Consider the following 25197-nt stretch of genomic DNA (forward strand, 5'->3'; position numbering starts at 1 on the left):
AATCTCCTATTTGCTAGGTATGGTTTTGGAAGGAAGGAGTTTCTCATTTCCCCTCTGCTTTTCTGTCTAAGTGAATTGAGCCATTAAATGTGTACCAATAAGTACAAAACATTAAAAGAAAGTTAATGGTGCGCCATGTCCCAGGGAGTGCTGAGTTCAGGATAGGGGCCTCCTTGGCCTATTCATCCCATCCGGAAGCCTCCTCCCCCCTTTTCTGGGTGTTCTTGGATGTGGCTCCCTTCTGGCCTGAAGCCTATATCTTACTTTGCTCTACCCACTGCCACTGCATTTTTTTGTGTTCTTCCAAAAGTCTCCGAGTTTAAACATTTCAATTCCAATTTCATTTAATTGTAGTTGCTTTCCCTGTTAACGGTTGCTGATGGGGGTGGGCAAAGGGGGTTGTTTATATCTTTACTCCTGATTGAATTACTTAAGGGATTTGGATGACGTCCTGGAATTTTTAAACCGCATGACAGCCTAGTAGATGTGTTAAGTTCAGATGGTTGTAGGGGGAAAAAGCACTTCTCTTTTCTTCCTCCCTAATGCCTTGAGCAGTCAAATGTCAAAATGGGTCAACTTTCAGCTGCATTTTTTTGTGGGAAAATTTAAGACAGAAGAAACATATATTTACATAAAAATAATAAATAGTATGTGGAGTTGATTTTATCTTAAATACTATCCTGCAAGGCTGAAAAGTAGGAAATTATCATTTTGTCAGTTATCTACCCCCCAGATTACCCTTATCTGGAGTGACTTCCATTATGTTTATTAAAATAGTAATGTTGGGGCAGAGGGAGGGAGGGAGGGGAAGATATTTAAGAAAAGAGGGAGATTCACTCAGCTCTGGTTTCTTGGTATGTCCCCCCAGGCAAATCAGAGGTGGAGGAGTGGTCAGACATGTACACTGTGACCAGTCAGCTGATGCTGAAGGTGCACAAGGAGGATGACGGGGTCCCGGTGATCTGTCAGGTGGAGCATCCTGCCGTCACTGGAAACTTGCAGACCCAGCGGTATCTAGAAGTACAGTGTGAGTACCTGTCTTAGCCCTTTCTGGCCACTGTGACAAACTACCACAGGCTGGTGGCTTATAAACCACAGAAATCTACTGCTCACGGTTCTGGAGGCTGGGAAGTCCAAGGTCAGGGTACCAGCGTGGTCAAGTTCCAGTGAGATCCCTCTTCCTGGTTCATGGCTGGCACCTTCTCACTGTGTCCTTACATGGTGGAAGGGGCTAGAGATCTCTCTGCAGCCTCTTTTATAAGGGCACTAATCCCAGGCATGAGGGTTTCACCCTCCCGACCTAATCACCTCCCAAAGGCCCCACCTCCTAATGCCATCACATTGGGGATCAGCATTTCAACGTGTAAGTTTTGTGGGGTGGGGGGGGGGCACAAACACTCAAACCATAGCATTACCCAAGTATTTTATCCTGAGGGTATAGAGTAGCAGTTTTTTAAAAATACTTCAGAAGCCACTTATTGAATACATATGTTTTTATATAGTTTAGGTAGAATTTTTATCTTGTTGTCTTGGTAGAAAAATAATCAAAGGATTATTTTACTGAAACACTGCCATGTTATAGAGTGCCAGTGAGGATTTTGAAAATACTACATTTAACCCAAATGTAAAACTTGAAAATGATTCCATCTGCTCTAGCGCATGACTTAATTAATTAAATTTTGTGAATATTGACTGTAATCATTTCTTACGCCAACTTCAAAATCTAGGGTAATTCCAGCCGCCCCCCCCCCCGCCCCTGGCTTTATTAACCCCATCATAAGTGCTGAATTTTTTTATAGAAGGGATTTTATTCCCACTGAACATCGGCATCTTGTTTTAGATTGCAAGTTCTCTTCTATTTTAGCTTAAATGATAGCGATGAGTTTAAAAGTGGAACTCTTTGGGATGAGTGCCGTGGTCTTGATGGCTTCATCAGTAAAAGCTGGCTCATGGTGAGTGAGGTTTCTCCTCACTGTGCCCTATGGACTAAAGATGCTCTCCTCATCTTCTCCTCTGGGCTCTCCTACTTGTGGAAAAAATATCTGCTTTCTGCACAAAATTATCCTTGCACCAAAGTTGTGGCTGAGTAGCCAGCTTCTCAGTTTTTATCAAAAGACTTCTGTAACTTGACCTCTGCAAAATTCCAGGTGGCATTTGAGTGTGCCTAGTGAAAATGTTACAGGAGTTTGATTGGATGTCAATGATTGGGCATCAGATAAAGGAAAAGCATTACTCTCTATGAATTATTCTATTAATTTTCTAGGGCTGCCATAGCAGATTACCACAAATTGAATGGCTTAATAAACAACAGACATTTATTCTCTCACAGTTCTAGGGGACAGAAGTCTGAAATCAAGGTGTCGACAGGGCCAAATTCCCGCCGAAGGCTCTAGGGAGAGGATCCTTCCTTGCCTTTTCTGGCTTCTGGTGGCTCCAGGTGTTCCTTGGCTTGTGGCCACATCACTCCACTCTCTGTCTCCATCTTGACCTGGCCTTCTTCTCTTCTCTGTGTGTCTCTTATAAGGACACTTGTCATTGGACTTAGGGCCCACCCGGCTAACCCAGAATGGTCTCAATTCAATATCCTTAACTTAATTACATCTGCAAAGAATCCTTTTCCAAATAAGGCCAGAGTCACAGGTTCCAGAGGTTAGGAATTAGGTATGTATTTGGTGGTGGCAGGGGTGGGCATCATTAATCCCCCTATGATTTGTATCACCTGCTTAGGTTGCCTGAGCAAAACAGGGGATGGAGAAAGTTATAAAAAGTTGCTTCTACGAGGCCATCCCATTCCACTTTGTGAGCTTGGCTCAATTTAACATTACATAATGCCAGTTTTTCTTGTTAATTCATTTCATCTACTTCATTATGTGGCTTCATTATGGGCATCATGCTTATAATTTTCCTATCACTAAAACTATTGTGGTGTAATGTCCCTATAATGGGAAAACAGAAAAGATCAGATATTATCTAAATTGGTAGATAGTAGATTTCTTGTGACTTTGTTAATAGGTAATTCATTTAAGCAAACTTAATACCCATTAACTTTCCTTGTAGGGGCCCATTAGCTTTAATAATACATTAGCTCCTTTGTGAGACCTGAGTAGCTGTTCACCCAGTTCCCACCCCTAAACTCTTAGTTTCCCAGAGTATCTTCTAAATAGAATATAGCCCCACCCACCTACAAAATTATACTCATTTCCAAACGCAAAATATTTCAAGCACTACACCTCCTACCCCTTGGAAGACTTGCCAATGATCTTTATAAAGCCTTTTCTTTTGAAGATTCAAGTGAGATTTGTCCTTCTAAGAAAAGGAATAAAGCTGCATATCTGAATCCATTTGACTTCAATCTTACAAAGTACTGCTAGCCCTTAACTGCCCGAAAGTGACTTTAATGCCTTCCCCAAATTGAAGACACATCCCTGGGTCATTTTTAACTTTAACATGGCACCTTTTTATGGGAGACTCTGTTCTTTTACCCAACGTAAGCCACACAAACATTTTATCCTTTGATATTCCATTTCTTGGAATGTATATAAGGAAAAATGTCTTTTTTCATAAAAGAAGGTTAAGAATTACAAAGCATTGTGTTAATCTGAATGGAGTTTAGAGTCTGATCTGGCATCTTAATACGATGCTTCATGCTCAAGAAAGTCACATGACAGTTCACTACCCTCCCTCTATAGAACACTACTGAAAAATTTGCAGAGTCAGCCAGGAATTCCTTACGTAGCATCCTCAGACACATCGGAATTCTCTACTTCATTACCTACCAGCTTTACTCTCCTTGAACACCAGCAGCTATGGACAACAAAAAGCCTCATGTCTCAGGTGCTCAAGGCACTCGGTCATTGGGTGCTAGAACTTTCTCAGACCTTGGCCAGTGGTGTTGGGGATTCAGCTCCATTCCCCCCATAGGAGGCCCCTCTTGCAGACAAGCCACACCATGTCTCTCTCTTTTTTTTTTGAAGTATAGTTGATTTACAGTGTTGTGCCAGTCTCTGCTGTACAGCAAAGTGACTCGGTTATACACATATATACATTCTTGATGGCCATGAAAAAAGAAGAGATACTTGAATGCATGAGATTCAGTAGCCAGTCTGCATGGATGGTGAATTATTTTGGATACTCTGTGAGGAGTAACATTAGACCTTTTTTTTTTTTTAAGTTTTATTTATTTATTTATTTATTTTTGGCTGTGTTGGGTCTTCGTTTCTGTGCGAGGGCTTTCTCTAGTTGCGGCGCACGGGGGCCACTCTTCATCGCGGTGCGCGGGCCTCTCACTGTCGCGGCCTCTCTTGTTGCGGAGCACAGGCTCCAGACGCGCAGGCTCAGTAGTTGTGGCTCACGGGCCCAGTTGCTCCGCGGCATGTGGGATCTTCCCAGACCAGGGCTCGAACCCGTGTCCCCTGCATTGGCAGGCAGATTCTCAACCACTGCACCACCAGGGAGGCCCAAGACCATTATTTTTTAATTGGCCCAAACTCTGGACTCAGCAGTTCTTAAACTCTTGGGGATCGTTGACCCCTTTAAAAATCCTTTGACAGCTATAGAGCTGGAAATGATGACATTCACCACATTTTACTTCCAGTATAAGGAGTGTATTTACAGTTTTCCTAATTTTAGGTATTCAAGGGCCACTTTCACAAGTTTTACCAAATCCACAGGTCATCTGTGTTCGTATCACATTTAGAATTTTTAAGTCATTTTATTGCTTTAACCTAACCAAGACCTGTGTAAAAACACCTGTAAAATTATGAGTTTTATTTGCTATGTATATTCTATCTAGTAAACTTTAAGATAAATATACAACTATTATTTTTTAATGTCCTTTCCTTTGCCACCTAAAAAGATTTCTTATACTATCAGTGATAAACATTAGTTTATCACCAGGACATCCTGAACTGGTCCATGGACCTCAGATTAAGAATTACTCTACTCTGGGGAAATGAGACTACCTTCGAGGCAAATCTAACCTGATAGGATTGGTGTTAAGTATACTCAGTTCAACCTTGGCCCATTTTGCTACATGAAGTTTTTTGGAAACCTCTCTCTACCTCATCTAAAATGGATGGATATTAATCAGGATAAGAACAGAGTAAAATGACAGATAATAGATTTGAATGCTGTATAAATTATGTCCTTTTAGAAAATACTATTTTTTAAAAAGGAAATGAAAACCTACGTTGTATGCCACTAAATATCTTACTTTAAAATTGACAGGAGCAAGGAGAAGGGATAAAATGAAGGGAAGGGTTGCACACTCCCCTTGACACGGAGAGCCACCATATTGTCTAGAAGACAAGGCTTGAGCTCCAACTTGGAATCCCTTTTGTGGTGTGGATTTAAGTCCCAATTAATTGAACACAGAATTTTGCAGCGTTTGTTTGTTAAGACACTTGTATGTGGTACCAGCAGAAATTGTGGTGCCCAATTATGTGAAAAATCAGCCAGATGTGTATGCTGTCATACTTTAAATAATCCTTAAGTTTTTGGTGAGTACAGATATTAATTGTGTAGCATGCATTGAAGTGATTAACGTCAATGTAATTTATCATCTGGAGATTTCTGAACATAAATAAGTGAGTTGTTTTGTTCAGCAAGGTGTTGACCTCTCAGAATTAGTGAATTAAAGTCCCCCCTCCCTTTTTTTTATTATAAATATGAAAGGCACCACAATCAGCCAAGTGTTCAGTTATTTGATTTTCCGGGGCATTAGCTGCTCTTGTTTGTGGCATTTCCCTGTTGGGTGCTCGTTTGCAAGCTCATTAATAAGGTTTTCTCATAGGACCGTTGCTGGGAAGACAGAACATACAGTAGGGCTCTTAGTTTTCTAGCTTTCATTCTGAGACTCAGCAAGGATACGGCAGCAAGCAGTTAAATGTTTAAAACAGAAAGTAATTGTGCTCGCGACCTGGAATTCAAAGCTCTCTTTCCTTAGATGTTAGGCAGAGAACAGTTTTGCTTTTTAATGTTCTGAGCTATATGACCCTAAACTCTTTCTGTGCAGTTTTTTCTTTCCAATGTCTGTGTATATAGCGTTGCTCAAATTTACAACAGGGTTGATTATAGCAGAATGTGGTAGAATTGTAGCACGGTTAGTGGAGCTTCAGATCTGAGCGAACATACTCTTGTCAAATAAAAGCCTGTTTAAAGGAGAACAGTTCACTGTCTGCGCGTTAAAAGAAAACTGTCTAAATAGCATCAAGGTGGAAACACATAGCGACATAAGCTGGGAATTCAAAGAAAAGGTGTGACCCTCGGTATGGAATTCAGATTGCTGTGCAAGGGGGGAAGCCTTACTCTGGACCGAGGTGAATCGGAAGCTCTGGAATTACTGCTGTGTGTCTTTTGCTTTCCCCCATCGTAGCCTTGCTCTTTAAAATGTTTTGCAAAAATCCTCATCTAGTGAGGGTTCTGTGTGTGTGCATATCTGAAAAAAAAAAAATTTAAGAGATAGGTTTTGAAATGGAGAATGAAACCAAAGACTCAAAAAATGGGTGTTTGAATGCCTTCCCTGCTCTGATTATCATCTGCTAGTTAATTATGTTCGTGGGCATCATTTTCAAAATGAGTTTTATTGACTCAGTGTAGCCAGGTATTTTGTACATCCATATTCCTGTTCATCGAGGGTCCACAGAAGGCTAGATTTTTTTTTTCTTTCATTCCCTCAATTGGGGGAAAATTGGGCATTGAGGAGATGATCAAAACCTGTTCTTTGTGCCAAAATAAATGTTTCTCTGGTATCGATAGTGTCCTGCAGTGAAGGAGGGAGAAAAACCTGGAAATGGGAAAATCTTTCCTGTTTGGAGTGGAGGATAACACACAGTTTACCACGGCAGCTCCCATATCCCATCCTCTCCCCCATCGATTCTGCTCCCAGGTTATATTCTTCAAAGCATAATAGCTGGCGTTCTCATATTTGGCCTGTTTCTCTCTGATCTCCGGTCTCTTTTTTTTAACAGAATATGCTCTTCCTCCCACTCTCCCTTTCTTTTATTTTTTTAAAGCAATGAATTGAGTTCCAGGGAAGTTATTTCAGTATTTATTATTCCTCCTGAAAAATAATCAAGGCATGGAGACCCCCCGATTCAAACTAATGTTCTAACCTATCATTTTTTTGTGTTAACACACAGTAGAAGCGGGTCCAAGTTCCTGATGCCATTAACTCTATAGAGTGTTAGCGAGGCATTCTGCAGTGCCAAAGGGGGCGGGAGACTGAGTCACTAATACTCAAAAAACAAAGAGTAAATATTGGGCCAACTCCATTGTGAGCAAGACTTGAATGACATGACTCTTAGGGAAGAAAGCCTTTGCCATCATCCCTGCCTTCTGAAGGCACACCCTGTAGAAAGAGGCCTCTTCCCACATCTCACTGTCTGACCTAATGTATTTGGAAAAGGTGTGTCTCTGTGGCTGTGGACACTGAATACTATGTAGTGAAACTATTCTTCTAATGTGCGCTCTTAATGGTTTTTAACTCAAGGTCAGATTTTGAGTCTGTGGAAGCTTAAATGGTTGTAAAGCTAACATCTCAAAATCTAAAAAGAATGGTCCAAGGGGGATCGCTGGGGGAAGTGGGGGATTAATCAGGAGTTTGGGATTAACATATACACACGACTATATGTAAAATAGGTAAACAACAAGGACTTACTGTATACCACAGGGAACTATACTCAATATCTTGTATTGATAATAACCTATAATGAAAAAGAATCTGAAAAAGAATATATATATATATATATATATATATATATATATAAACCTGAATCCCTTTGCTGTACACTTGAAACCAACACAACATTGTAAATTAACTATACTTCAATTTAAAAAAAAATATGTTTTTAAAAATGTTGGACAACCAAATAAAACTTCCTATACTTAAGGTGGTTAACAAAAAATAAATAAAAAGAATGGTTCAACAACATTCTTTATGATTTCATTTAAGATACCACCTTGAAATATACCCAAAATGCTAAATAAATGTGTAGTGAAGTGGAAGTATGTAAATCAGACACGTGGGTTGAACCTCAAATTTTGGGAGCTGGATTGACCTTCTAAAAGAAAAATAGAATTGTATTTTGCAATGAGGGCTGTTAAAGTGATTAAACAAGGAGGCCATTAGACCAATCTAATAAGGTGACTCTGATACCTTGGTAGCTTATGTAGGCAAACCAAAACCTAAACCAAAGCCAATGCCCTCCAAGGCAATGAAACTCAAGCCCAGCCAATCACAAACAGCTAACCAGGCTTCCCAAATTAGGCAACTGCTCAAGCTCTAGCCAATCAAATAATTCACTTGCTTTACTTCCGTGTCTTTTCTATTAAAACCTTTCCCCCAGCTCCTATGGGAGCATTTTCAGTTTGGGCTGCCCTGTTCAAATGGATGCTCAAATAAACACTTGAAAATTTTCATGTGCCTTGTCTATCTTATAACAGGGCTTAGAGGGATTCACGGTCTGCTTGTTTTTGTTTTGTTTTTGTTTAACCGGTAGCAGAGCTAGAAGTCCATGCCCCAATGTTTCCCCACTTTCTCATTCATTCATTCACTTGGTAAATATGTATTGAACGCCTACTATGTGCCAGGCACTGACACTGTTCTAGGCACCAGGGATACAAAAAAAAACCTTTTCTTGTTACAGAGCTAACGTTCTTGTGCAGAAAATCTTGCTATGAGAATTTTCTCACCCAATGTTCACTTTCTAATTCTGAAGATTTCTCAAAGATATGGAAGAGTGCTGTGTGGGTGAGTGTGCACCCCACTTCAAAGGCACTGGAAACTACTCTCTGCCACAACATCACAGAATAAAATTTGATTCTGTTGGGTAAACAGTAATCTCAATATCCACAAAGCTACTCACAAGTTGCAACAAGAGGAAACTGCATTTTACTGTGTAATGTGGCACATGCTCTTCGGTCCCACATCCGTCCCCCCAGGTTTGACTCACCCCACTCATCATAGCTCAGCCCTCCTCAAGAAGAACAGTTTAAGTGCTCCGATTCATACAACAGATGTAACAGCAGGAGGTCCTTCACCTTGCAAACAAACAAAATAAATGGCAGTGAAAATTATTCGTGAACGTATTGTGACAATGGGAAGCAAACCTTTTGCAAGATGTTCTCTTTAAGTCCTCTGAGAGCTCGCTGTGACTGTGTTCTCTCACCAGCCCCAGTGACCTCGTGATACATCGCCCTCCTTCAGAGCAAAGCCGGGCTCTCCCAGCAGCTTAGGCGGCCGTGTTATAGGGGTTGATTCTTGCTTTGAGCTCAAGCAGCCCCTCATACTCACCAAATCTCAGGTGCATCTCGGCATTGTCGTGCTTCTCCAAACTGCCGTAATCCCCCATGATTGACAAAGGCCCTTCTGTCAGTGCTTCCCCACCTGAATGCACAGGCACTGACCCAAACCGTCCTCGCAGCCATTCTGATCCATCTGGGCCCACACTGCCCTTGATTTCTCCCTGGTGGGCCCGAAACAATGAACACTTGGTCGACAGGCATCCAGTCTCACGCTAACAGGTGTTTCAGAATGTTGGATGAAATCTAAGTAAGGGACACAAAGAGCCTGCAGGAACAGATTTGCACTTGGGGTCCTGGACCTGCTTGCAGTCAGCGCATCAACGAACATTTGAGGCCCACGTCCCCTGCTTTAGAAAATCTCAGGCAGGGAAAGCGTCAGGAGCCCCTGGGCTAACAGGTCTCCTCCTGCCGCGGTGTCAGGGCGCCTTCCCTCTTATCTCAGCAATGCTCCTCTCTGGTACATGGGGAGGATAATATCCCAGGCAAAAGGAAACCGCAGTGTACTTTTTTTAACTAAGAAATTTTAAAGACCTGATATGTTACTGCAGTAATCTAGAGGGAAGGAGACTGTGACTTTTCATTTACATAGGAAAGTGAAATACACGTTCCAGAGTCTTGAGTTTCATCTTCTGAAAAGATCATAGAATATGGTGCAAGGTCAGACTGGCATGAAATCAATTGTAATCTGCCAGCAAGCCATTCTAACCTCTTTGAAGAGTTTCCTTTTATATATATATTGTTTCCCTTTATAGAGAGAGCAAAGTCCATTTAAAGAAAGCCTCATCAAATCAGAATGTCTTTCTAATATGATTTTTTTAATTGGCTGCGACTGTAGTGTGACCTAAAGCCTCCTGGTATTTAACCCTCTGTGCGACTTTGACCAATGGACGAATTTTGTCTGCTGTAGTAGTCTTGCTAAATGTCTTTTATGGGGTTTTTAAACAATTACAGTGTATTATGAAAACCTCAGATCCCTCGACCTAATTGATTGGCTGTTGGTGGTACCATCTCTGTAGCTGTAATGTTGCATGAGTGCACAGACCTAACTATTTTTCTTATTTTTATATAGCAGTTCCATTTTATAGTGATATTAAGCCATTCTGCAGTACATTTCTAGACAGTTATTGCACTTGGGCAGAAAGTGTCATCTGGCTTTTAGCCTTGTGCCTTCCAACACCAACCGAGGTGTAAAATGATCACCCAGAAAATGTTCTGGGCCTTACCTCATTACTTAAAAATAAATCTTGGAGTCTGGTTCTGTTTCAGAAAAGATTCGGCGGGTTATAACGTTTGATTTATGAACATAATTAAAATATAAATGATGAGCTTCTGGGCTATGCAATCAGCCATCTGGATTGTTCAGTATTTTGACATACTCGGATTGTGGTCAGGATCATCCTGGGAAGATGTAGCAGCCCTGGGTTCTAGAGGTGCCAGTCAGTGGAGTCCCAGGGTTTCTATTCCACCTGTTGGGAAGGCTCAAGTTCCTCTTTCAGGGCAAAGGAGGGGGAATTGAATTTGTTTTTTAAGTTTCCTTCACCCAGAGATGGATCTTGGCACACAGACCCTCTATTTGGCTCCTAAGCTGGGCGTGAAGATAGCTCAGCTGCCCACAGTCGAATAATATGCCTATAAATACTGCACGTGTCAACAGAGGAGGACATTTTTCTGTATAATACAAGCAAGATTAATATTTACCTTTCCAGTGACCTATTAAGGTAACTGTGGCAGCTGTACCCATAAGTAGATGGTAGATGTTTCTCCAGAAACCTAGAGAGTAAATTGGGAAAATCAGTTATCAAAATTGAAGGTGTATTTCCTGTGGCTTAGTATATGATTTTTTTAAACGTAAATTCCAGGTATAGCAAGGCCTTAGCTTGTTATTCCTAATTTATGTGAGTAATTGACAACTGGCAAACAGCCATTAGGAACATAAAAAGCATTTAACTAAAACAAACTCAGTGGTACTGAAAAGGCAGGGTGGATGGATTTTCAACACCGTCTTTATTATTAATGGAAGTTGAGCGTGTAAAAACCCTTAGTGCACCCTGCTGAAAAATATACTCTCTCTGTTTGCTTGTAAATTACACAAAGGAGAAAAAAGGACAAAAGAGCCTTCCACATTGGCCAGCAAGCATTCTGCTTCTCCTTAATTAATGGGCCAAAGTCAGCAGTGCATGGAAAATGTAGACCTTCTGTGGATCAGAGATTAACCTATAAGAAAATGTTACATTTCAGCCCAAATTTGGGGCTTTAAATTTAGCTTTCCTCAGAATGGTTCCTGGATAAGGATGACAGAGGTTCGTTCCCTAACCAGGAACTCCGGAAGTACTGCTGTTTCTGAGCATGAACTGTAAGGGAGCCGGTATTTTGTTGTCTGTGTTTTCAGTGGCATAACCTTCTACCATTTTTTTTTTTTTTCTTGGTATCTTGTGGGTTGTTTTTTTAATAAACTTTACCAACTAGCTCTGTGTGCAAGTGTATTATACCACCAAAAATAATAGACCCACATATGTCACCCAATGGTTGTATTTAGCCTACAGTATTGTCTATAGCTCTCAAAGGTGGGCACCCAGGACACTTGCCCAGCAGCCAGTGTTCATTTAAGGTCATCCTGTTTATCCTTTTTGAGTATTTTTGCCTTTCTTTAATGATTAGCTTCCCCACACAGCTATCAGTATCTGGAGACCTCTACGCCATTTTCCTCTTAAACATTGCCTTTGCCAACAAGTCTAAGAATAGCATCGTGTTACTTTCAGGGGTCAGCTGGAGCTTTCGGTCCCAGTTAACTTACGTTCTCTGGCAAGTGACTTAGCTCCTCAGAAAGCATTACCAATTCAGCGTGCAGTGCCCACCGATGTACAAGAAGCCTCTCTTAAAAGGTTTTGAATGCCACGTGGTTTTCAGAGACAGAAAGATCCAGCGCTAGTAACACGACTGTAAAAACACATCCAGAAAACAGCCATCCCTAGAGAGGACCTCGTGCAGCTTGTTTGGCTGTGTACAGGTAGAGATGTTTGAGCCCTGCCATATTTCTCTTTGCTCCCTGATACCATAGGGTGAATGATAATGAGCGAACCACTGCTTGTAAAAGGCCAAGGGGCTGTTGTTTGGGTGGTGTGATCGTCCGAGAAAGTAAAGTTATGGCAATTGTTTTGACCTTTCAGCCAACTGATGTCTTGCCCTCTCACATTTATTACCTCTTGGGTACATTTCCAAAAATATACATTTACAAAGTCATGAAATTAAAAGAGAAAAATGATGTAGGGATTAATAGCTTATTAGTTCAGCAAAGGGAAAAAAAAATCCTCCCAATTCCATTCAGGTTTTATTTGTAAATGTATTTGTGTGTGTATCTAAGTTAATTCCAACCCCTCCCCATTCCCTGTACCTCCTAGCGTTCCTCTCTCATTCCCACAGCCCCACAAACTCACAAACACAGTTTTTAAATAGCTAGTGGAAATACGAATACCTACATCACTAAAGTATTCACTTACACTTAGGAATACCTCACTTAGGAATACCTAAATACTTGACTGTGTTAGGAAACTATACTCAGTATACTTGGCTTTAATTATGGATTGCCATTGGGAAACGTGGGTTTGAATCAATAATCCCTCCAAACATACATTTCATGGGGCTGTCTCTCATTATGTTATCTCTATGACCTTGGACAACCTACATCATTCTCTAGGTACCAATGTTCTCGTCCCTAAAACTGGGCTTTTTCCGCCACCAAGGATGGTTCCTACCATAGTAGACTCGGTAACTGTCAGTTTCCTTCCTTCTGATATGTTTACGTTGAGCCATCATAGAGTTTCATTAGGGGCCACCAGAACCTCCCAGTTCTTTATTCTTAGAGACATTTGAGTGGAATTCAGAAGTTTTGCCTTTCCCATTTGAAAACAAGAGCATAGAAGTGGCAAACTTATTAATATGCAGTGTCACAACATATTGTCACATAGTAATATATGATCTATGATAAAATGTATCAATTCTGAGCACCGCAGATATCTGTGGCTTCACCTCAGCATGAAGGCAAATGAGTTTCCTTTAGCTTGAGTGAGTCTGGAGATAAACTTAAATGTAACAAAATGTATTTCACAGGAAATGTTTGATGTGGCGTGGTTGGCTTATGAATCTCTTATCGGTTAGTGGTTCACTCCTTAGAGTTATTAGTCAATTTAATTTGAGCAAATGCCAGGATTACTTACTAATTAGAAGCATTTTACTGAAGGCATGAGGATGGGAAGCACGTGAGTGCTGGTAGTATGGGGTTTGTGACAGCATGCAAGTCTGGTTCTGCCTGATGATATCATTTGCTAAACATTGTACTTTGTGTTGTTGTCACACAGATAAGCCTCAAGTGCATATTCAGATGACTTATCCTCTACAAGGCCTAACCCGGGAAGGGGACGCGCTTGAGTTAACATGTGAAGCCATCGGGAAGCCCCAGTAAGTTCTGAAGGCCAAGGTTTGCAGAGGGTCACGAGCAGTAAATGTCACAACACACAGATGTGCATTCGCAACTCATTGGCCTGTCACCTGTCTCCTGCTGTAAAGGATGGAAGATTTTTCAGGAACTGAAAGAATATTCAGTGAAAAGGGGAATAAATATCTGTGGTTCTTAAGGGTGAGGACTGGGAGAAAAATGAAATGCCAGCTAAGATTGAAATCTCAGCTAATTCTCTTTTATTATCATCAACATGATTGTCAGAACTATTTTCTCTCACCCACATAAAATAATCCTAATAACTTTTTAGTGTGCCCACAATCGAATGATATATCTGCTACCTTCTGTGTTAATGTCTAACTAAGCCGTTGGAAAGATGGTTTTCAGACTTAAATTAAGCTGCTGTGTTTAGGGCCAGCTGTAGGCAAATGAATTTGCCTTACTTTTCATTTTGCTTCTTCCCTCAAGGAAAAGTGACTGCTAGAAATATTTTTGTTAGTAAGGAATGGTTTGGGACTTTTTCTCAAGGAATATGTATACATACCGCATAAGGGAAAAGACTTACACTCTTATTTTATTGAAAAGTGTAAAAAAAGCTACTGCACTTGCCCCTGCTAAATTAATGAAAGTGAATTAGAGAAACTACATGTATTACCACTAATAAAGCAAAAGCCATGTGGTGGTACCACTTTAGGTATTCCGTTTCGTTTGGGGAGGAGGAAGAATCCTTTCATCTTTCTAATAGAGTGAAGATTGTTTTTAACTGTTTCTGAGGGAAAAAAACAATCCATTTCACGTGGAACAACAGGTCAACCTAGTGATTGGGTTCACTCAGATTCTTATTGGTCCGCAACAAAAAACAGCATTGAGCTCCCTCTGCTGTCCCCTCGCTGTGATTTTTTCCCCCCTCAGAGTTTTGCTAACTAGCATATTCATACAAGGACCTCAGAGCATTTTCACAAAGCTTCCCCCAAGTCTTTGGAAAGAATTCTCCCCATGACAGCTAAGCGATGATCTCTGAGAGAACAGAGAGCCGGAGGGAGCCTAGCTGCAATGGTCTCTTTTCCCACGTCAGCCCTCCCTGTTTTGTGTGTCCTTCTCCAGGGCCGAGGATTTGCTTCTCTCTCTACTCACCGTTTGGAGTTGTAAAGATGGCCTTTAGGAAGGAGGAGGTGGTCTTGCTTCTGCTTTGCTTTTCCTTGGGTGTTTCGAAGTTATTTGGTTTTAAGTACTTCCGGCTTTACCAGAGCAGTCTTCTTCTGCTTTGAACACTGCAAAAGATTCAGCTCTTTCTTTGCATAAACTGTTTGAATTAGGCCCCAGGTAGCAAATTGCCTTCCTTCCAAAACAATCCAGTGGCAAAAAAAATTAATTCTCTCAGGCCTCTTGCCACTTAAAGTACCAGCCACATTAACTACATTTACAGACTATGGCTTGCTAACCTATACTTTGTTTCTTTTTTTTTTTTTTCCCCTGAAGAAGGTACTGTGTTCAGTTGAATGTGCCACGGGGACAGTAAATTGTATGCTTCCTTCGGGACGTTGATGCCAGAGAGGGTATTTGCTTGTTCCTCTCAAATCGGCCCGGGTCCACGGTTGTCTGAGCAAAGCACGGGTTACTTGACCGCTAGCCCTTCTAGCATATCACCTATTTATTTTCTCAAGACATTGCATGCAATAAAAATGGTAATTTAACTTGCCATTAAATGCTGTGAATGTTCTCAGCATTTACCCCCACTGATGGTTTCAGCTGTCAAGCAGCGGGACAATAGGTCTGATTGCCAGGCAGAGCCGTTCGCCTTTGCCTGCGAGGAGGACGGATGCAGGGCTCGTTTTTAAATAATTTACTGGGTAGTGATAACAAACCCATGTGTCATTAAAGAAAAATTGTGACTTCACATCCCATTGGAAAACCGGAATGCTCCTTGACAGGGCCGTCTTGAGTGCCCATTCATATGAAGCACGGGTCTTAGGTTCTGTTGCCGCTCCTAGAGGTAGTGCAGGAAATGAAAGCTGCTTCTGTGCCCGAATCTCTGTGGCCCTGCCTTGGAAATGGCAGCTTTCAGGCCCAGCCCTAGATGTGGCCTCGATTTCATAGGGGCTGCCTTGAAGGATTATAAATTCAGTGAGTTTGAAAAAGACTCTGTGTGTGTGCCGTTTGGGCCCTGGAGCATATTGTGAAATTTGCTTTTTCCTGATGGATACAAATGTGGTCTTTAAATCACGGAAGCAAACCTCGCCTCTGATGAGCAAGTGCCGTAGGACCCCAGGAATTCACGTGGAGGTGCTGTCACCCCGCAGCCATTGATCTGGGAGCCTGTCCCGCGGGCTGGGGGCCTGCAGGTGCACACACAGGGGAACGGGAGCAGCGTGAGGGCCTTGGAGAGCCAGGGAAGACAGGCATTTTGCCAAAGAGCACATAGATAAGGTGGCTTGGGGCCTCGGAAGGTGCGGTGGGGTCTTGGGTTGCCGGAGGGTGTGTTACGGGTAGGGGGTAAGGGGACAGGAAGTGATTACATCTTTCCAGAATGAGAAGAGGTCATTTTTTTTCAAACAGCAGAGGCCAAAGAGAGCACTGTTCCGTTGTAGAAGTCCATTCCTTTCTGCGAAACTCGAAACCCACTTAAGTATCACAACTTTCTATGCCACTGTCTCGGCGTGTTAGTAACCATGAGATTAATGTATGTATCACTAGCCCAGGATTTGATTTTTTTCCCCCTAATTAATGAGATGATTAACAATGGGTGAGCTCTGTCCTGTCTGAATTGGTGTGAAAGCACCCAGCAGGGCATAAAAATAGGGCACATTGGTTTATTTGCTGATTTGTTGAAGATGAATTGGAAATGATGAGACTCCTGCTTGTGGTCTGTTGAAAGTTTTTCAACACCTGATGATATTTTTTAAAAAATTATATTCCAAACAGATTTGTGAAGCCTTCACAGCTGTAATTCTCTGAACTTAAAATAGGTCCTCTTTAATTGTGTCATCCTGCATGGGATTCATTTACTGTGTGGGTGAGAGGTTTGATGCAGACATCTTGGTGGGAAATCATAATGCAACCTGTCTCTCTCCCATTCCCTCTGCAGGCCTGTGATGGTAACTTGGGTGAGAGTCGATGATGAAATGCCTCAACACGCCGTACTGTCGGGGCCCAACCTGTTCATCAATAACCTAAACAAAACAGATAACGGTACATACCGCTGTGAGGCTTCAAACACAGTGGGCAAAGCTCATTCGGATTATATGCTGTATGTATACGGTACGTGAGAAGATTAAGCCCTCTTCCATTTGACTCATTTATTATGTAGCTGCTGCTTGTGATTCACTCCTAGAGCTTTTGGTCAAGTTGAAAACCAAAAAACCAGTTTGTTTCCTTCAAGAATTAAAAGAAGCCTGGCCCAAGGTGGACCCCAGTGCTACTACTAGGAGGACAGCAACTTTTCTTCTCCCCTTCTAATCATGGGGGCTTCCCTCTAGATCACAGGCTCTGGTCATGCTGAGTAGGAAAGCTCTGTCCTCAGGCGCACGCTACGGAGATTATGTTAGAAATAATGACTGCGAAATTCAACCTTACCAATTAATGGCTTTTCAACTCAAAAAGTCTATTCCCAGCAGTATTTTCCGATGATACCTGGGCTAGCCTTTCTCCTGCTTTGATGAACAGAACTATCCTATTTTCAGCATGAAGCTATTACATTCCCTATGTCGCAAGCCAGTAAATACTTGGAAAAAAAAAATAGAAGGTCCTTGGTAGCTCTGTTAACCACCTATAGCTACTGCTTTAGACACAAGTGCTTTTTTTTTAATTTGTCTGTTTTCTTAATATCTTTTTGCAGGATTATTAAAGCATATGATCATGAATTTCACTTTCTAGTCAACAAATATTTATTGTGCACCTACTTGTACCAGCCATTTTAAACTCATTTCCCATTTATAGCTCATGGTCAATTTTGTGTCTGGTGAATATTCTCTGTTTAGTTGAGGAGTGCACTGCCTATCTAGTCTTATGATGACGAACTGAGTCTCTTCTGTCCAGATGACTCTCTCGGTTACTTTTACACCAGGAAAAATAGTCATGAGCTGACATGACACAGAATGAGTAACCATAGGCATGACAATTTCAGTATCTTGTAAATATATGAACATGTGTGTGCATTTCTCTCTTCATGTGAGCCATGTAAATAATCCAAGTGTAAGTGTATGTGAATATACACATATACACATGTAAATCTACATATGGGATATTTACACCATAACGTCTTAGAACCTGGCCACTTTCCTTATGAAGAAAATAGGAGTAGCAGTCTCTTTGATGAAATAGAAGCACGCTTTACCTCATATCTACATGGATATTAAAATATCATCTTTAGCCTTACCTGAGTTTTGTTTTCCTTAGCATAATGCAAAGTTAAAGGCTCACATCTAATCACTTTATGTATAGACTTCTGAGGTGTGATTTCTTTGCACACTACCCATGTTGTCTGTGGTCTACACATAATCGCATTAATTCTCCCCGGTAGTTAAGGAGATCAGAGTGAAGGGAATGGCTCTCCGTGTAGGTGCAAGGAGGTGCCGAGTGCCCCGTTTCCAGCCATCCCCCTTTTGCTTCTACATCCCTCCCATGCTCAGCATCAGGGTTTGAGCCTCATGCGAGGCCCCAACCTTGCTGTTATCCAGGTTTACAGACTTTCGTTCAGCTCTTTTAAAAAACAGCAGATTATGAAAAGCAGAGACAAATTTCCACCAGTCTATTATGTGCTTCCTTGATTCAGAAGACTCAGTTATCTGGAAAAACAATTTTGACTTATTGTACTCACTGTTCCGACATCTCAAGATGAGAAACGTTTTGTGGATTTGATAAATAGATTTGAATAATTTTGGATCCTAGCTCCGGCTAGCATTTATTGAGGGCTTGCTCACTTCGTTCCATGCACTAGGGTGACAGTTTTACATGCACGATCACCTCTGATCTCCACGATAACATGACGAGGTAAGCGCCATCATCATGCCATTTTACAGGTGATAAAAGGAAGCTTAGAAAGGTCACCTAAGTTGCCCAAGTTCACACGGTTACTAAATATGTTTCAGAGCCACGATACTTTGACTCCAAAGTCTACAGTGAAATGTGTGTCTTTCTTTGTAGTTTCTCTTACTCTTTCTGCTTCCCGGTAGAACAGTTCCCTCCAATGCAAGATTGTCGTTTGGGAATGAACTCGCTGGGCCAGAATGCATTATTTGAAAGCCAGGAAACAGAGACCTGCCCATGTAGGCAAGCGCATCTACATCCAACTATCTCCCCAACCCAAGATGGTGCACTTCGCCTGGTCTAGGAATTTGCTAGATCCACAATATGCTACCTCTCTCCCGTAACCTGTACTAGCAGTAATGTTTGGGATGACAGGCTAGAATACTCACCTGAGGTGTTGCTTGTCCAGTAATAAAATATTCTAGCAGTTTGAGAAGATGGTGAGTAGGTTTTCTTTTCAAAGCCAATTTATTGTCCTACTACAGTAGCTTTCAAAGTTCTTTATGAACTCAGAGTTAACATGCTTTTAAAATGTTTAATTCTCTAGAAGTAACTTCTATACTTGGCGAATCTATCTGGTTAGCGCCGGGGCCCCAGTTGGTTTTGTTCTTTTAGCCTCTATGTGTCAAACATAGCTTATTAGCTCCAACTCTGTATTAAATAGTGACCTCACATTGCTCTTATCGCTAGAAATGATCTAAGCATTACACCTGGTAACGGAATCTAATTCATTTAGGTCACTTGAGCCACATGTGAAGGACAAGTTACCCCAGTAGTGATGAAAATAATTGAAAGTGTGTGATTTTCACAAAATGAAAGGAACTAGTGACCTTTTTTCTGAAGTCTCTGCCCTCGTTAGTTAGTCTCTGTTCCACTCCTGTTGGTAATCGTAATTTCAAATCACCTTCAGGTGCACTTTGATTGTATTGTGGACATCGCACATTTTGTGCCAATACTTTTAGAAATAGAGACAGAAATAGCATTATAGCATACCAGCTACAGATGTTCCTTTTCAGTGATAAATATTGTCATTGAATCAGAACAGAGAAGGCACATCTCTGGGTACAGCTGAACTGGGGGCGTGGAGAGAGCAGGTTGTCTTCAGGGACCGGTGCCCCTCGCTCACCTGCGTCCCTACCTGCACCTGTACCTGCACCTGCCGCAGGATGTAGGTGCATCCAGTGGTCTCCCAGGTCACAAAATGCTTCCCCACCTGTGGCCTCCATAAGAAAGTACTCCAAAAAGCAAGACTGGACGTGTACTGTCCGTTCTTCTTCTAACAAGGTAGTTTGAAATTATGAATCATTTCTACTTCTTGGAAGAAAATGAGATTTTTTTTTAATGGATTCTTTTTTTGCACTCACGTGTGAGGCTGCTTTCAATAGTCGTTTAAACTGCCGGCATCCCCAACTTCAATGAACAGAGTCTCCCCTAAAACAGACAGGTTTGCTCTTGATTCTTCCCTGTCAAATTCGTACATTTGTGTACGTGTGAGAGAAGTTTGTGAGGAAAATTAAAACTGATTATTGATCAACGGTAGGAATCTTTTAAGCAGACCTCATAACCAAACGCCAGGATAATGTTTTCGTAAACTTCCACCAAACCCAATAAAGACACAGTATATAATTAAAGTTAGGATGTATTAATTAGACAGTCTGAGAGCTCACTTGGAGATAAAAGGACAACAGATGTGTCAGAGAGAAAAAGTTGACGGGCATTAGATAAAATTTAAAATCAAAAGCCTTCAAATCGTCTTACGCTCTATTATAGCAGAATGATTGATTAGGTCAAAGTCTTGCTGACAATTTAACACATTCAGTTTGATCAGTTGGGCTGAGAATTTTTTTTTTTCTCTTTCATATTTGCCTTCCCTTTTCCCCTAAATGATTTTGGAGATGATAGAAGAATATACAGTATATCGGACACCTGACAGAGGATTCCCTATCAGATTCCTGGCTTGGAGGGTTAAGCCTTGTTTGTATTTAATTCTTTGGTTTACAAGATGGAAACGTTCTTCAGTTTTATCATTGTCACCCACGTAGGTCAGGCTTGAGCAAAGGCAACGAACTGATTAATATTTATAAGTTGTAAAATTTACTGACTTTTAAAAAATAAAATCTCAGTAAAATCTCACATGCCTGGAACTTGATATTTAGTGGTGACATTCTCTCTTCTGTGTATTTATTACAAGTATAGAAGTAGTTTTACTTCCTGCTGGGATGTATTGATGGAGAATAATGAAGTTAACAGTCAGAGAGCAAGAGGCAGGCGCACACTTTCCCTTGGCCGATAGGAGCCCTTTAGATAGATCAGCGCCATCTCCTCTTTTCTCCCACCGGTGAAAGTATAAAACGAAATGACAACCGTCGGACCCTCTCAGGGGCTGAGTTGCTCTAACCTCACCTTTTGAAATAGGATGGGGGGGGGGGTGCGTGTCATATGTTTTGATTTTTCCTCCCTTCTCTACTTCTCATCTCCTCATCCCTAGTTCACTTCATTGATACAAATCTCTTTTTTTTTTTTTTTAATTTTTGAAATTTATTTTATTTATTTATGGCTGCGTTGGGTCTTCGTTGCTATGCGTAGGCTTTTCTCTAGTTGTGGCGAGCGGGGGCTACTCTTCGTCGTGCTGCGCGGGCTTCTCATCGCGGTGGCTTCTCGCTGCGGAGCACGGGCTCTACATGTGCGGGCTCAGTAGTTGCAGCACGCGGGCTCAGTAGTTGTGGCTCGCGGGCTCTAGAGCGCAGGCTCAGTAGTTGTGGCACACGGGCTTAGTTGCTCTGCGGCATGTGGGATCTTCCCGGACCGGGGCTCGAACCCGTGTCCCCTGCATTGGCAGGCGGATTCTTAACCACTGCGCCACCAGGGAAGCCCCCAAATCTCTTTTCTTCTTTTCTTAGCTTTTCCGAATAAGGCCTTGGGATATGATTATAAGACATAAATCTTTGCAGGGCCGGGGGTGGGTGGGGTGGGGAGTCTTTGGATTTTAAAGGGAGAAGTCATCAAACAACATGTCAGTGTCTTCACGCCTTTGTTGTGTCGTTACTGATCACTGCTGTGCTCAGCATTGTGGGTTTGATTCTCCTTTTTTTCTTTATCCAGATCCCCCCACAACTATCCCTCCTCTCACAACAACCACCACCACCACCACCACCACCACCACCACCATCCTTACCATCATCGCAGGTATGGTACCTTCATTGCCATTGCAGATGTCCTGAATGTACACTGTCTTTCTGGTATGTATAACAAGAAGCCTAAAAGGTCCCTTTAACTCCTTGGAATGGAATTATTCCTTTATTTGGGAACTTGACAGACATTAGATACTGTGTTCTCAAGTCGACTCTTAAGGACCTCAGAAAAGTCTTTAACATCCAAGCATTTAACAGTAGATCAGATATTTTGCAGAATTCTTTTTTAAGCATCACCATGCAAAGCAAAATGCTAGGGAGAAAATGGCAGCCTGGCTCTTAGAGAACATGCGGATAGCTTGTGCTGAGCCACGGTTGACGAAACGGTAAGTATCCCGGCTTTGGATCTTCTTCTTGCCTTAATTTCATCTTAATCTACGTGAAGGAAAATACACACCCTTTAACATGTCCACGTGGGCCATGTTCCTAAATGCATCATCCTTCCTGCCCCAGAGAGTACCCACTGACCGTGTGTCACCTGGGTAGTCACCGTCTGTTCCACTCTAGGCACTCGAGTACCCCTTCCTGCCCTCCGTTAAACATTGGAGGAACCACCGCGGTTGTCACTCTGTGGTTTAGCTCTTTGGACTGTCTGAAACTCCTATTCAAAGTGAGTTTCGCGGTCTCCTTTTTCTGACCGTCACTGAGGGAGGAGGTTATGCCCTCCAGCCCCTTCCTGGTTGGTCCCCAGCGGCTCTCAGTGCTTGATGTCGCTTGTCCGGGAGACTTGTTGGAGTTTTCTCTGCCGACCAGGGTGGGAAAGGTTATGGCCGCACCATGTCGACTAGACGTGCAAGATCTCCCTAGGTAAGACCATCCTTTACATTGACTTTCTGGAGACATTTTCAGTTTTCACAGGAGTTGGTGTGATAGACGTGATGAAAATTCTAAGTGTTCAGGGAAAGAGGAGGCCTCATCGGTTTATGAAATATAACAATAGATTGTCTAATTTCAGTTTTCTTCACCTTTCTAACCATTACAGTGGAACAAAGAACTTTTAAATAAGCCACTAGTGAGCATGGTTCTGAATGATGTTTGCGAAAACATCGGTGCCTGCACTTAATTGAAAAGCTTCTGAAAATCCATCCATCCATCCATCCAGTTGGTTTTTGTGTCTCACCCTAAACTCAGCTCCATCCAGGCTGCTTCCTGAATTCTTGTCTGTGTGTATTCCCCTTTTAGCTTTTTGTTAGTTTCTTCTGCTTCTTAAGTAAACTCAGTTTGTTAGCAGAGCCGGAGAGATTCCTCCCACTTTCTGCATCCTTAATAAGCGCAACAAAGATGCTCCTCCCTGACTGATTTCCAGAGCAACCATGCCAACAACTTCCCTTGCTGCGAACCAGGTGTTTACCTTTCATGATTTCTTACCTTATCCGGGTAGTAAACCAATTAAGCTTGAGCTGCTGTGTACCAGGTTTTCATAGTTTCCTACCAGCGGCCCTTTGGATGTCAGTGTAAATTACATCGCCCCTTTCGCCACTGCCCTGCATGTGTGAACCCATTAAGAAAACCCTTCCGTGGTCTGTTTTGTCTTTGCGGAAGTTGTCCGGGTGTGAGCCAGCCTTGATTACCTCTCCTTGTAGAAGGTTCCGTCTAGGTAGCCAGTCAGGTTTACATTTTAAGGCGGTCAAGGCCTTCATTCATTCGGCATAAATACCACATTTCTCTTTAATGTGGAACAGCACTTTTCATTTGTGGCTGGCCTCTCACTAGCTTAGGCTTTTTTAAAAAAAGACCTTTCTTAACACTTTCTGAAATCCTCCCCCCTCACCATCAATCTCAGCAACTCAGCAGAGGTGCTTCAGTTCACAGCTCCTAAGCCTTCACTCCGGACTAAAGCTAATCGCACGTCTTCAAACAGCTACAACTCTGTTATCACAGTTACAACCACAGAGACTCCATTTAAGAGGAAATTTTAAAAACAAACAATGCTATATTTCTGTCCACATCCCAGGTACCTTTACAGGGACTTGTCTGCTCCTCTGTCTCGCCTCCTGGCCTCTTTGCTCAAGATAATGTAAGATGATCTCATAGGTGCACTTTGGCCTCTTGGTATTAGTAGCTGAACCCGCTCTACACACAAAATGCATTTGTGGTGATGAATGCCCTGATTCTCACTGGCACACCCAAGAGTCGTTACACTAAAATTGCCACTAAAACAACACTGTAGAATCCACTGCCTTAATGGATGCGATCTTACAGGCTTGCTGTGTCTTAACAAGCAGTCTTACATATATTTATCTTGCCCAGAAAGTGTACTTGTGGAATTTAACATTTGCTCCTTTCTTCAAACAGATGAAAGGTTATGGAGCTGAATGATTCCGTGTCCCATTTTAAAGGTCCAGGCTATCCCCTAGATTTAGATTGGTTCCTAAGAAATCTTCCAGACTGAATCCTGCCAAATGGAGAGCTAAATTAATCTCCACTCTTCTTCTCTCTTGTACTGTTTGGTACATTACAGCCACCATTAGCCTTAAAAGCTTCAACAGCTAAATCTAGTGATATTAACATAAAGCCTCAGCTTAAAAAAAAAAAAAAAAAAAAAAAGAGAGAGAAGAGGAAGAGGAAGCCCACGGGCATCTATTTCTTTTCTCCCAGGCAAATGCAGTGACTGAAACCCATTCCCTAGGTCAGCGTTTCGTTACAAGAAAAACGTACACGTTGTTTTTAAATGCAATGGAAAAATGTTTTTAAACTCGAAAGGTCATAGTTGATTTCTGATGTCTCTGAAAGGAAGTGTTCCAGTGTTGTCTTTTATCTTCCATAACCAGAATAATCGAATTGTTCTCCCTGTTAGGGAGGCAGGCCTTCGTGAGTTCCCAGTCGCCTGACTCCCTCAAAATACGTTAAATCTTCATCCTGGAGGCCCTTGAAAAAGAGGAGTTGTAAGCTCAATCTGACCCGATGCCGCCCGCCCAGAATCACAGGTGGGAGGGAGGAGCAGGGCCTCTCTGCCTCCCATCCGTCCTGCGTGGGGAAGCTCTCCTGACTTAACCTGTGAAGGCCACGTCTAAAGGTAGATTCACCTGCGGAAGATTTTTGCAGGCTCTAGAGTACTGAAAGGAGTATTTGATGTCAATTTGCCATATCAACATTGTTATGGTTTTCTAACTATTCAGCCATTAATGTCATTAGAATCGCTTTCCAAATGAGAAACCATCTGAGGGATAAAATTGGGATGGGAGCCACGCAGAGCCTCCTGTGATTTCCCATAAGATTCTTTGG

General features: G+C 41.9%; 1 protein-coding gene across 3 annotated transcripts in view; it reads left to right on the forward strand.

Moving 5' to 3' along the window:
* Positions 1 to 25197, forward strand: part of CADM1 (cell adhesion molecule 1) — a 328206-nt gene that overhangs the window by 274269 nt on the left and 28740 nt on the right. For all 3 annotated transcript variants that reach the window (XM_068554918.1, XM_068554919.1, XM_068554920.1), the window contains exons 5-8: positions 869 to 1027; positions 13659 to 13758; positions 16842 to 17014; positions 21884 to 21967. In XM_068554918.1, coding sequence (XP_068411019.1) covers positions 869 to 1027; positions 13659 to 13758; positions 16842 to 17014; positions 21884 to 21967 — 516 coding nt within the window. The remainder of the gene's footprint in view (positions 1 to 868; positions 1028 to 13658; positions 13759 to 16841; positions 17015 to 21883; positions 21968 to 25197) is intronic.

This window comes from Eschrichtius robustus, chromosome 11, assembly GCF_028021215.1.
Source record: "Eschrichtius robustus isolate mEscRob2 chromosome 11, mEscRob2.pri, whole genome shotgun sequence".
Taxonomy (NCBI): Eukaryota; Metazoa; Chordata; class Mammalia; order Artiodactyla; family Eschrichtiidae; genus Eschrichtius; species Eschrichtius robustus.